This window comes from Lepidochelys kempii, chromosome 10 (genome assembly GCF_965140285.1).
Source record: "Lepidochelys kempii isolate rLepKem1 chromosome 10, rLepKem1.hap1, whole genome shotgun sequence".
Classification (NCBI taxonomy): Eukaryota; Metazoa; Chordata; order Testudines; family Cheloniidae; genus Lepidochelys; species Lepidochelys kempii.
In genome coordinates this window covers 79,014,268-79,030,436 of record NC_136389.1, presented here as the reverse complement: position 1 = coordinate 79,030,436, position 16,169 = coordinate 79,014,268, and the positions used below count along the sequence as shown (strand labels likewise).

The following is a 16,169-nucleotide window of genomic DNA, read 5'->3' as shown; positions in this document are numbered from 1 at the left end:
TTTCCCGCCCCCTCCCCTGAGCCTGCCAAGCCTTGCTCCTTCCCCTCCCCAGAGCCTGCTGCACACCACCAAACAGCTGATCGGGAGTGGGGTGGAGTGGAGCTGATGAGGGGGCTGCTGACGTGTTACTGTAGCTCTTTGGCAATGTACATTGGTAAATTGTGGCTCCTTCTCAGGCTCACGTTGGCCACCCCGGCTTAAATTGATTAGAAGCAGGTTTAAAAAAAAACAAAATGAGCTATTCTTATACTGAACTGAGAGTGTCCAGACAGCCTTTCTGCACCAGTTTGACTGTGTTTAGAACAATTCAAGTTATATAAGTGCAACTTTCTCATGTAGACAAGCCCTAAGTCAAACCAGTGCAACTTGTGTGTAGGCCAGCCAGAGGTCACTTTTGGCTTCCATCCTTCCTTTGAGAAATCAGATCTGAAACCAGCAGGAAGGAACATTCTTCTCTCTTTTCCTGTTCATTGGCTCAAAAGGGTGTATGTAAAACTCCTGAGACAGAATTGGCCTATGTCTGCCCATGCACCGATACTGGGAAAGGGTAGCGCAGATCCTACAAAGAAAATGGCTGTGTCTACGAGGGACATCACAAACGTTTGTTGCCCTGGTTCAAATAAGATCCCCAAAGACTGTTGCGGGGAGACTTCCCAGACTGCTAAAAAGCCAAAGGGGCACTATCTGCTCCTACCCTCTTTTCCACCCAAAGGGGCACTATTGATCAGACTCTTACCTCTACCTCATATCAGCAGGACTTCTGCTCAGACAGGGCCTTATTCTGCTCTTGTTCTCCCCGGTGTAAATTGGGACTAACACCATTTAAATTAGTAGCGGAATTACAACCGGCTTTACAATGATGTGAGATCTGAACCTGGCCCAAAGTTACTGGTACGAGGACGGAGACTCAAGAATGAGCAGGCTGCTTGCAGCCAGTGGGATTCTCATTAGATTAACACGTTTCTTTGTTTGCCAGAGATGCTAGAATATGACTCAAGCAGCCAGCCATCTTTGGCTCTTTGGTGCCAGAGAAGATGCTTTCTGTACATGAGAAGAACAAGTAAAAAGTAGAGCAAGCCAGATGAGTTCTCCTCTCTCTCCCTATTCAGGCTTCCCTAGACTACGGGATGTACTCCCGCGAAGAAGAATTGCTGCGAGAGAGAAAGCGCATTGGGACAGTTGGAATTGCCTCTTATGATTATCACAGAGAAAGCGGCACCTTTCTGTTTCAGGCTGGCAGTGGAATTTACCACGTAAAAGACGGCGGCCCTCACGGATTTACTGTGAGTTCAAGTACATTGCTAATCCTTATGTTAATGTACTGTGTCAGGAATTTGTTTGCAGAAGAGTCCAGGCGTTGAGATTTGTAGATCAAGCAGCCAGCTCCGGATGTACAAATATGCTGAGGGTCACTGAAATGCATTCTAGAGATGGGGGTGGGGGGGAATCACGTGAAGTCGACGGCTAGTAATGTTGAGCAGATGGGCGAAGAGGAGAAAGGAATGTGCATAGTAACACTAAATCATAAATCTGGAGACTGTAAAAGTCGTTCCGTGAAATTACTTGTTACAAGGTTTCTACTCATTAGATTGGGCTGAAGAATTGAATAGAGAACTTTGTGAAAGAGCAGCTGGGGTCACTGCCGCCTAAGTGCTGAAGCTGGACTCCGACTTCCAAGCCAGAGTAATTTCTTTTTAATGTAACAAATGCTTGATGTCAGTCTAATCATATCATCTGATGGATGCTGCTGCATTCTCAGTGGGTTTAGCAAATGAGGCTATTACGTGCTTCAGCCAGGTCATCCATCAGGATGCAATTTTTTAAAGTGCAGTGAGCCTTTGTAAACAAGCTGACTTTCTGCTAGTGCTGATGAAAGGTGTCTGTCTTAAGGCCGTTAGCGTGGCATCTGTGGAACCACGCAGTAGGCACAGTGGCAGCAGAAGCTTCCCTACCGGCAGCATGTGGGTATTTTATGTTTTTCTTGGTCAAAAAAGGTTGGATTCTTCTCGCGCTAAGCCCCAGCATTTGAATGCAAGTAGAAGTTGGCTACTGTACCTTCCAGTAACACTTGTATCTGTACTTAATGGAAACCATCCATCTTTTTGGAGATGAACAGAGTAACAGTTTAGCTCCTGTTGTCGATGTGTTTTATATTGCTGTCTAATTCATCTTTTCTTCTTTTAAACAGCAACAGCCCTTAAAGCCCAGTTTAGTGGAGACCAGTTGTCCAAACATACGGATGGATCCAAAACTGTGCCCAGCTGATCCAAACTGGATTGCATTTATCCATAGCAATGACATCTGGATTTCTAATATACTAACCAGAGAAGAAAGGAGGCTAACCTTTGTCCATAACGGTAATGCATGTTCAGTTTACAATCCAGATCTTTAATCTCTTCAGCTGTGTGTGTGTATTCTCTAGACTAAATTTGGCACTGGCATTAATGGCTTCTATTGAAATTCATGGGAGTTGGCCCTGTTATTCCAGGGCTGAATTTGGCCATCTGTATGTTCTCTGTGTTTCTTCTGCTGGCGTTGTGGAGCAATTCACTTCCATGTTCATGAAGTCTGGCAAGGTGGCTCATTCTTTGAATGCATCAAAGAAGCTTTTCTCGTTGAACCCAAGGTTTTCCCTTTTCCCCGTGACTGCTTCCTTCAGAATGGAGGCGCTATGAGCTGGGCAGAACTGGAGGAGAATTCCCACCAGTGACTAGACGTGCTGCAAAGCTCTTGGAAGTGATCTAAAGTGCTTCTGACTTGCACACTGGCTTCTGCCTCATGTTCAGATAATAATTTCTCTTCCTTTGCTTCCACCCTAACCGTATTTTACAGGTTTCAGAGTAGCAGCCATGTTAGTCTGTATTCGCAAAAAGAAAATGAGTACTTGTGGCACCTTAGAGACTAACAAATTTATCTGAGCATAAGTTTTCGTGAGCTACAGCTCACTTCATCGTGCATCCGATGAAGTGAGCTGTAGCTCATGAAAACTTATGCTCAAATAAATTTGTTAGTCTCTAAGGTGCCACGAGTCCTCCTTGTATTTTACAGATATACCAGTGTGTGACTTGGATGAAGGAACAGGGAAATACCCACTTCCAGGGTGGATAAAAATCAATTAAAAATTAATTATGTTTAAGAGTTAAATACATTCTTCTTTTTAAATTTAAACCCATTAAACATGAAACTGACAACCTGTGTTGAGGCCTTAATTTCCTAAAATCCATATAAATAAATAATGCTGCATTAATAAGCCCTCCTCAAATTTTAAATAGTTTAACGGTGCTGCTTTTTCGATGATATATGGAAGCAGGAGGAAAACATCTTTAACTTTTGAGGTCAACTCAAGCTTTATAAGTAAGTCACAATGTCATGCACTGCATTAAGGATCTATATTATTTTCAGTCTTTACAATGGAATGAATGCTGGTACTGTTTTTTAACAGAAAAGGTTTTGCCGTAGTTACTTTAGCTTTTAGTTAAGCTAGCAGGTGCAAAGAGAATATTTTCTTCATTAGTACTAGTTCATTCAAAGTTGAGAAACTGGTTGGAAGTTGAGAAAGCGGGAAGGCTTGTTTTCCTCTTCCAGTCAATTTATCCTGAGGGTGAGTTTGGCCAACGGTTGGGAAAACACAACTTGAGAGTGTTTTTAGGTGCTGTGGCAGCAGAAGAGCTCGGATCTTGGCTAACTCTTTCTCATGTTGCCTGTTCAGAATTGGCCAACCTAGAAGAGGATCCCAGATCTGCTGGGGTAGCTACTTTTGTGCTTCAGGAGGAATTTGATAGATACACTGGCTACTGGTGGTGTCCGAATGCTGAGCCAAGTAAGTGTGCTAAATGTAATCTGTCTGACAGGCATGAAACGTCACTTTGGAGTGGCTCACGACCAGGAGTGCCTACTTCAGGGCAGGCTCCCCAAACTGGTAGTATGTTCTATAATTAGATTTCACCAGCCTAGTACCAAATGTGATGTCCCAAAGTACAATAATAGTATTACAATGGAGTCAGAGACAGTCCCCTTAGACACTCCAGTCTAGCTTGCCATGCAGGCAAGCTGAACTATATGATAAATGGTCACTTACACCAAAAATCAGAAAATATTTTGGTTAAACCCAGTCCCAAGAGACCAGTCACTCACCCAGGTTGATTTGCATGCTAGATATCACATCAAAGACAACGCTTGTAGCTAATTCTATAGTAAGCTAACTAAAGATTTATTAGCTAGGAAAAATAAATGAGTTATTGAAAGGTTAAAGGAGGTAAAATATATATACAGGTGAATTGCAGTGAATTCCCAATGGTAACAGAGATGGCATAATTTGCCAGTTTCCCAAAAATCTCTCGGGGCTGCCCAGAATAACTCTGGAGATCGCCATCTTCTCATTCAGTTATTCTGCTCTCATAGAATCCCAACGGGAGATGATGGATTTTTTCTTGGGTCCATATTCATAGTTTCTTCTCACAGAAAACAAGTTGACAGTTTTGTGACCCACATGGGCTCTTTCTTTCATGATCGGAGGATGAGGAATGTATTTAGTTGTTCATCTCCGATCATCACACACAGTGGCCACTTGCTTTGAAATGCACTGGAATTAGCACCTTCCCGCTATAGTCCTTCATTTACATTACTTGAGGCTTCTTTCTATTTGATGGGTTACCTCCTTGCAGGTGTATATACAATGCAAATGTTTGCTGTTACCTTATAACATGGGGTGTAATTGGGTGAGAACAATACATGCGGCATCCCACAAGCATTTTATAAAACACTAAGCATATTCTTATCAACTTAACATCTAATATTTATTTTGATAATGCGAACACGCAGATAGGCAAGACTGGTTTCTGGCTATACGTTTGTCAGTGCTCAGTCAGGCCTGGGCTGGCACATGGTCTGCCAGTGTCACAGACTTTCTCTAGAAATTGGGTGGAAATGACTTCAACGCCTCTGCCTAATTTCACTTCCTGCTTCTCAGCCCGCTTTGCGGTATGACCCTCTGTTTGTAACTTCGCAACAGTTTGCTGCTTAATGCATGATGCCCCAGACAAAACCATGATTTCAGAGGGGGAGAGAAGGAAATGAGCTCTTAAGGTTGAAGATTTGCTTTTAGGCAAGTGTCCCTATAGTAATATTGGAGAAAAGAACAAAGGGAGGGGAGTACGTACAATATATAGCAGAAGGGCTAATCTCTCTCTGTTTTTCATGAGAGGTCAGCTCATGCTCTGGAGATGTAGCCTGGAAAGAAGAGCTTTTTACTAACCCATGTGATAACAGCATTTGTAAGAGATTCATGATTGTTTGGTGTAGTGAAAGGTCGAATACAGTTTACTGGATAGTTGGATCATGTGGTATACGATATAACTTCCCCACTAGTACCCAAAGGAACATAGAATCATAGAATATCAGGGTTGGAAGGGACCCCTGAAGGTCATCTAGTCCAACCCCCTGCTCAAAGCAGGACCAATTCCCAGTTAAATCATCCCAGCCAGGGCTTTGTCAAGCCTGACCTTAAAAACCTCTAAGGAAGGAGATTCTACCACCTCCCTAGGTAACGCATTCCAGTGTTTCACCACCTTCTTAGTGAAAAAGTTTTTCCTAATATCCAATCTAAACCTCCCCCACTGCAACTTGAGACCATTACTCCTCGTTCTGTCATCTGCTACCATTGAGAACAGTCTAGAGCCATCCTCTTTGGAACCCCCTTTCAGGTAGTTGAAAGCAGCTATCAAATCCCCCCTCATTCTTCTCTTCTGCAGGCTAAACAATCCCAGCTCCCTCAGCCTCTCCTCATAAGTCATGTGTTCTAGACCCCTAATCATTTTTGTTGCCCTTCGCTGGACTCTCTCCAATTTATCCACATCCTTCTTGTAGTGTGGGGCCCAAAACTGGACACAGTACTCCAGATGAGGCCTCACCAATGTCGAATAGAGGGGAACGATCACGTCCCTCGATCTGCTCGCTATGCCCCTACTTATACATCCCAAAATGCCATTGGCCTTCTTGGCAACAAGGGCACACTGCTGACTCATATCCAGCTTCTCGTCCACTGTCACCCCTAGGTCCTTTTCCGCAGAACTGCTGCCTAGCCATTCGGTCCCTAGTCTGTAGCGGTGCATTGGATTCTTCCATCCTAAGTGCAGGACCCTGCACTTATCCTTATTGAACCTCATCAGATTTCTTTTGGCCCAATCCTCCAATTTGTCTAGGTCCTTCTGTATCCTATCCCTCCCCTCCAGCATATCTACCACTCCTCCCAGTATTGCTGTGTGCGATACATTTCACATTCAGCACAGCTGTAATAATATATGTATTTGTTCCTTTTTAGCTGTCACTGGAGGCAAAATTCTTAGGATTCTTTATGAAGAAAACGATGAGTCAGAGGTGGAAATTATTCATGTCACATCCCCCATGCTGGAGACCAGGAGGACGGATTCCTTTAGATATCCCAAAACAGGTGAGACCATTGCTGTCTTCTCTCCTCTTTCCCCTGTCTCATCGCCTGGGATGCTCTCATTGTATTCCTCTTGTTTTATGGCAATGCCCAGCCTAGCCTCCAAAGACAAGGTTCTATGAATGGTGCTGCCTGTGTGGCTCCTTTAATTGAGTGCTGTGCTTGTGGACTGAATATGGCTGGGGCAACAGCCTCCATGGAGGTCAGACTACTCACTTGCGGCCGTGCCAGCTTTCTGGCTACAATGTGGTGTTGGTCCTAAGTTCACTGCTGAACCTAGGTCTCTCGTGAGTTGGCCACACACTGTGTCTTCCCTCTTTTGGAGCTGCTGTCATGTTTATCTGACAGTGTGGCCTTGTTTCTCTTTGCAACATCTCAGTCTGAACTCTGCAGAGTGATCACATGTTTACTGAGGGTTTTGTATTTAGCTGCTGGCAGTACACTAGTGATGTGGCATGGGGGTTAGGAGCATTTGGTGCTGTCTTTCTGCTTAGAGCCTGGGCCACAGACTGTGTGTGCTCCTGACCCAATATTACTGCTAGTGGTCCTGTCACTGCCCCTGGAATGGCAAGAGTAAGTGTCTCCAGCAGCCAGGCTTGGGTTTTTATAGACACTGTATTGCAGCAGGAGGGTGGGAAACAAATATTGTTGGACACTGGCGTACTGAGATATTTGGAAGTGGGTAGGCAGAACTGACATGTAGGCGTGTGGAGAGATAACTTACAAATGCGTGTGAAGATCGTGCTGCAAGTCTAAAGAGATCAATATCTGTTCTGGAGAGCTGCTGCTCTTCTAGCAGGTTATGCAGTTTCACTCGATGCCTCCTCCTCTCCCTAAATCTCAGATGTGTCTGTTACTTCTTCTTTGACCTGAATTCCATGCCCTCCACAGACAGCACATTTAGGGTAATCAGCGTCTTCGCTTTTTTCATTTCTATATGAACTGAATTTCAGAATTATCGGAAACCTGGGTGTGTCCTCCTGGAGGCAAACACATTGTCTGTTGCACCGTTTGTGTGTGACTGCTAACACCTGTCTGTTTTATAGGTACAGCAAATCCAAAGGTCACTTTCAAAATGTCAGAAATAACAGTTGATGCTGAAGGAAGAGTAAGTTTTAAGGTTCATTTATCTCCTACATTAATTTGACATTTATGACTTTTTATTTAATTAGTATCTCATGTCAAAGCAAACAGACTTCTTTGATGCGCAATTGTCAAATTTTAATCTGTGGATCAGTGTTTCAAACAGGATAGGCCCTTTCTAGTGTCAGATACCTGGTGTGTGTGTGTGTGTGGTGAGGTTATTCCAGTGTCACTGAATTGCTGTTGTCTTCAACAGATTGCAGCTGTCATGGATAAAGAACTAGTGCAGCCATTCGAGATCCTGTTTGAAGGAATAGAGTATATTGCAAGAGCTGGGTGGACTCCAGAAGGAAAATAGTGCGTATGTTAAACCTGTCTCTGCTTACAGGGGTTGGGGTGATACAGTTAGAAATGGGCTGTTTTGGGCTCTGTCTTTCTTTCTGGCATAAGCCTGCTCTTGTTTATGCATCGCTCCACCCTGGTTTGAGTGAAGGGGATGGGGGCACTTCTTCAAAATCAAAGAGAGTCAAATCAGTCTCTGGTATTTATCTGATCCAGTCACCATAGTAGCTGAGCATCTCACAGTCTTTTCAATGTATTTATCCTCCCAATCAGTGTCCCCTCTGTTTTGTTTTGTTTTTTTCCATCCATGTGCAGAATGAATTTTGTTACATGCACCAATATCGAGATCACGTGTGGATGTGTGCCTCCAATAGAAGCAAAAAACCTAGATATAATATGTATTTTTAATAAGTTACCATAGGTGTGATAACTCCAGCCAGGACAGATTAGGCATCTGAGAACTCACTACTTAAAGAATTAAATTTAAGCATAAGAGAGAAATAAAATTATGAAATGCACAGACCAGTATAAAAACTAAAATAACAGCACTTTGAAAGAATAAAATTACAGAGAATATATGTGCTTTGCAGGAAGTACCAAAAAGTATCAGCAATAACACTAGTATGTGTTGGGAAGTGAGTGTGAAAGAGACTGTCTGTGAGAGAGAGAGACAGAGACTGTGTGTATGCTGGCTGCTGGGGAAGTCTATGAGAGACCATGCGCTATCTCTTTAAGCACAGCAGCACTCACCAGAAGGCTCGTTCAGACCGCAGCAGCTGCTAGAAACTCCATTCTGCTCCTGAGCCTTGTCCTCCCACCCCTGCTCTGTGGAGGTGGGGTACCTGGTTGGTAGGAGGGGAACACCCTGACATCAGCAGCCCACCTCTGCTCTGCACGGCACAGCAAGCCAGAGGGTTCTGGGAGCAGCTGGCCAGGGGCTTCAAGGCAGAGGGCAGGAGCAATGTGGCTGCAGAGCAGCGGTGGGGAGGGGCACTTAAGCACACGTCGCTAGATGTGCGCGGCACTTGATTGACTCTTGGGTGGTCGTGTGGCTTAGAGGGAACACAGCTCCCAATCCCTCTGGGAGGCAGGGCAGTGATGATACCCCCATTTACAGATGGGGAATTGAGTGCTAGAGAGACTGTGAGACTTGCCCAGGGTCACAGAGGCAGTCTGTGGATGTGGAGACGATTGAACCCAGGGCTCCCAAGTCCTAGGGTAGTACCTGAACCACTGGGCCATGGTTGCTGACCAAACTCATTGGTCAGAAACCCCACTGTAAGTGCTAATTACATTTACATGAAACTTTTAACCCTAAAGACAAGGTGGTGCAGTGTTTCTAACTCACAAGAATTGTACTTATCCCACCTCTTGGATCAAAAGCTGACATTCTCCTTTTAACATTTTTTTTTCATGGAAGAAATACAGGAGCCCGCTTCCTGTGTTTGCTTGGCTTCCTACAGAAATGTTAACAAGGCTACGTGGATAACAGGCTGATTGGATCCACTGGAGAGGACACTGTCGAGCCATTTAAGCTTCAGAATAATTTTTTTAAGCATCCAAGAAGACTAGAAATATCTTCACAAGTGGCTTTTAAATTTCAGTTTACAAACTTCTGCTTCTTCCTTCCCTTTAGATTTTTCTTTTCTTTGCTCCTCTTTCCACATTCTGCAGAATCCAAATCTGGTAACATTAGAGATAGTTGAGCTTTTGAAACCACAGGGTTTGAGTGGGGCTGAAATCAGGCAAAACTGGTTTTTCTACCCCTACTTCAGAGCTGACGTGATTCTTTGAAATGCTAGAGTGAAAATTTGTTTTACCTGGCCAAAGTTAAAGGGATCTTCTAACTGGACCTGAAATTGACCATTCTTGATGCCACCAAAATGCTTGGTGTTATTAAGAGTCAAATAAAATTCTGCTGTCTAATACTTAAAAGAAATGCACTCATAATTATTCATATTTTTTTCTGCAATAGTGCCTGGTCCATCTTGCTGGATCGCTCCCAAACACGGCTACAGATAGTGTTGATCTCCCCTGCATTATTTATCGCAGTAGAAGATGATGCTATGGAAAGACAGAAGCTAATAGACGCTGTGCCAGACTCTGTTACACCACTTACTATTTATGAAGAAACAACAGATATCTGGATAAATGTAAGAATTTTATTTTTTACTCTTCCAACAGTATGCGGTTATGGGCACTATTTGTCACACAGTTCATGGCATTGATATTATTTGCATTACCGTAGTGCCTAAAGGATGCAATCAGGGTAAAGGTCTCCATTGTGGTAGGTGCTTTACAGACACAGTGTAAGACAGTCCCTGCCTTGAAGAGCTTGCAATATAGACCAACCAGGAAAAGGTTAGGGAAGCAGAGAGGGCAAATGATGTCCAAAGTCATGTGGCAGGACAGTGGCAAAGTTTGGACTAGAACCCATCCATCACCCAATCTATCAGACTACACTGTCTCTCCGCTTTGCATTATATTAGATTCAGGCTCCTCTTAGATCTTTCACTGACAGCAGATTTCAACAGACTGTTGCTACTGGAGCACAGTATATCTTCTAGAACTAAGCACGGAACCAAAGAGCCCACATGATTATCCTAATCACAATTATCTAAAACCATCTTTTACCTAAAACAGTTATGTCCCTCAGTGTCTATTAATCACGTTGAAAATTCCCTCATTTATTAAAATTATTCACTGTTCCTCACCCTCTTACCTCTGTAAGGTTTGCCAATTGGGGCTGTCCTATATAATAGGTCCATAGAATGAAGTTGGGTGAATCCCTGTGCTACGGTATAACATACATCTTCTGCACCTGTCTGTGCTGGATCAGTGAGAAGTAATAGTTGCACAGGGACTCCATTGTGGTCCAAGTCCTATCAATAGCCATGAACAAACTGCTTTGTTTCTGCAGATCCATGATATCTTCCATGTTTTCTCTCAAACCCGCCAAGACGAGATAGAGTTTATTTTCGCCTCTGAATGTCAAACGGGGTTCCGGCACCTGTACAAAATCATCTCAGTTTTGAAGGAGAGCAGATACAAGCGATCATGTGGAGGTCTCCCTGCTCCAAGTAAACAATACCACTCTCTCTCTTTAACTGGGCAGTTGTCACTGAATATTGGTGAAGTAACTGCAGCCACTTCCAGAGGGCAGGACAGATCTCTTCCTCCCTCCCTAGTGTAGACTGGCCCCCATCCAGCAGAGTTTTGGAGCATTTACATCATCATAATCCCTAGCTTTTATATAGCACTAGTCTCCTTGACATCACTGGGTCTACTCACTGGCTCAGCTTTGCACGTATGCTTGTAGCAGGAGGAAGGATGGCACAGATAATTCTGTATGTAACGGGCTTCAGTTTTAATCATGGTTCTTTTTCATTAACAAGGGGGGAGATTTTTCAGAAGCACAAATGGAAATTAAGTGCCCACATCCCAGCCCGAACTGAGAAATATGCTCTGTTGGCTTCTTTTTTGGTCAAGATAAAAGATTGGTTTATTGACATACTGTCCTGGTCTTGCAGATTAACCAGTCTAGTAGTAATGTGGGTCATGTCCAAAGGGAGAAATAAAGTGTGTGAAATCTGTGGTCTCCACGTAGTAAAGCTCTTTGGTGCACAGGGCTGTGCACGGACTGTTGGCATGTAATGTGTAAAAATAACAACACTCTCCTTTCTGCCTCTAGGCACAGATTTCAATATAAAGATTTAAAGTAAAGAACACACCACACTGTAGAAAGATGTGCCTTGGGTTTCATGCCTAGAAATATTGAATATCTGATTGGGGCCAAAAATTGGCCTGTTTTTAGGGTGGGGAAGGGAATAAAGAACACACCGCTATACCCAGCGTGCTGGCTCTAACAAAGACTATTCATGGTGCTGTGTCCGTTATAGCAGGCATCGGGGAGGCTGCTGCTTGGACAGATGCTAACAGAATGTTGTGAACTATTAGGAAAGGGATAGATAATAAGATAGAAAATACCATAATGTCCCTATATAAATCCATGGTACACCCACACCTGGAATACTGGTGTGCAGTTCTGGTCACCCCATCTCAAAAAAGCTATATTAGAGTTGGAAAAAGTTCAGTGAAGGGCAACAAACGATTAGGGGTATGGAACATGTGAGGAGAGATTAACAAGACTCAGACTGTTCAGCTTGGAAAAGAGAAGACTAAGAGGGGATATGATAGAGGTCTATAAAATCATGAGTGGTATGGAGAAAGTGATTAGGGAAGTGTTGTTTATCCCATTCGATAACACAAGAACCAGTGGTCACACAATGAAATTAACAGGCTGCAGGTATAAAATAAACAAAAGGAAGTATTTCTTCACGCAACGCCCAGTCAACCTGTAGTACTCATTGCCAGGGGATGTCGTGAAGGCCTAATGTGTAACTGGGTTGAAAAAAGAATTAGATAAGTTCATGGAGGATAGGTCCACAAATGGCTATTAGCCAAAATACTTTGGGTGTTCCTGAGCCCCTGACTGCCAGAAGCTGGGACTGGACGACAGGAGATGGATCACTCAATAATTGTCTGTTTTGCTCATTCCCTCTGAGGCACCTGGCATTGGCTACTGTCAGTAGACAGGATCCTGGGCTAGATGGGCCATTGGTCTGACCCAGTGTGGCCGTTCTTAAGTTTTTATGGCAGAGAAATTAACAGAAGAAGAATACTGGCAGCTGCTGCAAATGGAAACACAGGAACACTCAGTTCAAATAAAATAAAGTTAATTGCATGGTTAGGTCAAACTTTGGCCCAGGCAGGTGTATGGTACAGTTATGTACAGAACCCTTGCACATCTTGCTACACTGACTATTCTTTCAGTTAAACTCCTATATTGCAACCTGTGCCTGGAGGCAGTTACAATACTATTGATCTATTTGCTATGTGAGGACAGCATGCTAAGCCCTGCATACTAAAGAAATATGCATCTCATTTTACTAGTTATAGCATCCCAGTGTCAGGCAGTTGATTTTTCCAGAAGGCAAAATCCCCTTTTGAAATAAAACTCATTATTCCTATAGTGGTTAAACACCTAGTAACTGTTCTAGTGGTGTTGGTCTGTCTAGCCTGACTTCCTACCTCTGAAAGTGGCAAATTGCTCATGTTTCTGAGGAAGGCAAGATTCCATTTAACATAAAGCTGTGTGTAATGTTCTTGGGGAAATTGGAAAATCTTGACATTTCAGAGTTTTACTCTTCGATTTGATTTTTGCAAAATCCTTCAACTTTGCAGCTTCACACAAAATAGAACTTCCTTTTGAATGAAAGTGAGCCAACCTGATAAACATGGTGCTATTTTTTCCAGAAAAATCCCTCATTTTTAACACCTTACCTTTACCAATTCTATAGATCAGGTTTCACATATTTCAGTTCGAAACCTGCCTTTCTGTGCAAGTGTGATGGGAAAAGGAAACACTGAAGGATGCAGAACGAGATAGGGAGAACCTGTTGAATTGAGAATTCTTGACATTTTCCCCAGTATGTTAGTGATCTCTTCCTGGAACACTCGGGCCAGCTGTGTAACGCTGCGCTCGAGAGTGGCAGGGGAGTGATTCTTTCCCAAGCCCAGTTTGTGACTCGGTTAAAGCAAGCAAAGCCTGAAAGGTGAAGTTCTATTTGAGAGGCTTTGTTGTGATGAAAAGTATAAAATCTCTAATTGTACATGTTTTGTTTATAGGTGACTTCAAATGTCCCATCAAAGAGGAATTAGCAATTACCAGTGGAGAATGGGAAGTACTTGGTAGACATGGTTCCAACGTATGTCCCTTTATTTTACTTTTCTTGAATGAAGATCTGTATCTGTAAAATAGCCTGGGTTAAACTCTGGATTAGATAACAAACAAAATTAGTTAGGTCCTAGAGTTCATCATGGGCCTCCTGGTTATCTTGCCAGACTATACAGCTACCCTCTTCTGACTACAGAGGGCACCAGTCATGTCTAAGGAACAGCAAGGTGAGGATCTAGATAGAATGGTAGAGCTGTATGGAGGACACCTCAGTTTATCTGGTGTTATGCAAGGCTATATGATCATGATGATCCCTTCTGGCCTTAAAACCTGTAAATTTGATCTTGGTGTTGTGCCTGCCAGAGCATCTCACTAAACGGGAAACAGCTCTGGGAACAATCTGGGGACTCCCTTCTTAGGGGAATGACCTCTCATGTGTTGAAGGTCACACACTTGGTTCTGGAGGCAGGGGAGAAGGTGCAGGCTGGACACTCCTCATGTAGCTCTGCTCTGGTGTCTTGGCCATGCAGCCCACTCTTTGTGAGAGGAGAGATGCGCCCGTATTGTCTTTTCTGTGAAGAGCAGGATTGCTGAGAGGCTGAGAAAAGGAAAAGCTGCCTGGAATGGCTTGAGGTCTTTCAGCTGTCCAGGCCCAGGCTGTGACCTTTCTGTTTGCTGAATAAAAAGTGCTATTTGCAAACTCCTTAATTTCACGCCCGTACTCAGACCTCTCACATCAGAAAATTAACATGGAAATCCACATAACTGCAAACATATATGATGCAGCAGAGGTGCAAGAGATTGTAGGGGACCTGGAAACTGAGTTACCTTCTCTCACACATGGGGTGTCTCTTGAGGTCAGGTTTGGGGCAACACGGAGAAACCTGCCCAAGCTTCTATTCATTTCTGGGTTAAACTCACCCCTGTACAAAGAGCCAGCGTGAGGGCTGTGCTTCACATCTGTTCGCCTTTCAGGACTAGGCACTCTTTAGCCACTAAAGCCCAATGGAAGGCTGTGGATGCGGACAGCCTGCCTGGGGAGAATAGTACCCTAGCGAATTAATAGAGGAACTGGGTCTCCAGTCAAGCTGCAGCTTTAAGCACAAAAGTGGGGGTGGTTGATTGGCTCAGCTGGTGAGCAAAAGTAGCCAGTGCTGCTTTGCTTTTAATGTTAGCAAAGGTGCAGCTTGTCCTCTGAGCTCATTATTTAACTCACCATTCCAGCCCTGAGTCTCTGGTTTCGATAATGGAGATGAGCAGCACAGAGAGGCATCTCTAGCTGATGATTTCTTTTGCTTTGTGCTCTTTGTTTCTCAGGAGTTTGCCACTGTCTAGTAAAGAGGCTCATAATGAAGTATGGACCTGTAGGGAGGTGGAGGGGGGAGAGAAGTAGCATCGCAGGTAGATGGAAGGAACATTTCCAAGCATCCCATGAGAAGTAGGATGGAAGGGCTGAAGCCCCAGCATCCAGCTGCTGTCCTGTATCTGAGGACTCTTTTTTTCAAAGGGATTAACACACACCTGGGCAGCACTGCTCTCTTTTCAGCTTTGGCCTCTTCTTTCTCCTTTTTATGGAGGCCCAATATTTGTGTCTCCAGGTCCACTTTTGAGACTTTGCATGGAATTCCTCCTGCTAGGATAAAATACCCCCTACTTTCTAATTGCTTCTTTTTTTAAATGTTAAAGAGTTTGAGTGAGCGATGTCTGTGGCTACTCAGGTCTGACCATGTTTCTCTGTTATCTAAAAAAAATAAACCATAAGCGTGAGTACATTGAAATGAGTTGAGTAGAGCTGAAATACTTGTAGTTTATGTAAGGGACAGCAATCTTGGTAACACAACTATTTCAGTTTGGAGACAGTTTTTGCTGCAATTGGTGGCTGGGCCACTAAGAAAAAATATACAACCGCTCATTAAAATCAGCAGCTGTACTCTAGGATGTGGGGGGGTTATCAATTGTCTTGCCTGTTTTTGAAAAAGATACATGGGGTGATCATGGTTTTATAGGTCAATCAGCTTTACTTGAGCACCAGGGAAATTGGTTGCAATAATTACTAAAAATAGTTACAGGACACCTGGATTAGTATGATCAGTGGTCTAACCAGCTTGGCTTCTGTAAAAGAAAACAATTCTCTGAATTACTAGAATTCTTTGAGTGTCAATAAAAGAGTAGATCAGAGAGAACCAGTTGACAGTTGTTTGGACCTTCAAAAGGTCTTTGATAAAGGCCCTTCCAAGAGATTATTAAGGAAGCAAAGTAGTCATAGGGTGAGAGATGAACTGTTATGGATCAGAAACTGTTTCCTGTTACATAGTCAAAAAGTAGGAAAAAATGGTCAATTTGTACCATGGCAAAAGGTTTAAAGACAGGTGCCCCCATGGTTTCATGCTGGGGCTTCTGTTTGTGAAATATATTTATTAATAATATGGGAAAGGGAGTGAACAGTGAATTGGAGAAATTTACAGGTGACACAGAATTATTTAGGATAATCAAGACCAGAGAAAATAAGGAAGGTCAGAGGGACCTGACAGACCTGGGAAACCAGGTAGCAAGGTAGCAAAT

General features: G+C 43.4%; 1 protein-coding gene across 4 annotated transcripts in view; it reads left to right on the top strand.

Annotated features, from left to right (window-relative positions):
• DPP8 (dipeptidyl peptidase 8) overlaps positions 1-16,169 on the top strand; it is a 62,339-nt gene that overhangs the window by 31,770 nt on the left and 14,400 nt on the right. For all 4 annotated transcript variants that reach the window (XR_013636454.1, XM_073304357.2, XM_078854680.1 and 1 more), the window contains 9 exons: positions 1,110-1,283; positions 2,189-2,357; positions 3,710-3,820; positions 6,320-6,448; positions 7,492-7,553; positions 7,785-7,885; positions 9,846-10,023; positions 10,791-10,950; positions 13,559-13,638. Coding sequence is in view for 3 of the 4 variants with exons in the window: in XM_073304357.2 (XP_073160458.1) it covers positions 1,110-1,283; positions 2,189-2,357; positions 3,710-3,820; positions 6,320-6,448; positions 7,492-7,553; positions 7,785-7,885; positions 9,846-10,023; positions 10,791-10,950; positions 13,559-13,638 (1,164 nt within the window). In the remaining variant the exon portion in view is untranslated. The remainder of the gene's footprint in view (positions 1-1,109; positions 1,284-2,188; positions 2,358-3,709; positions 3,821-6,319; positions 6,449-7,491; positions 7,554-7,784; positions 7,886-9,845; positions 10,024-10,790; positions 10,951-13,558; positions 13,639-16,169) is intronic.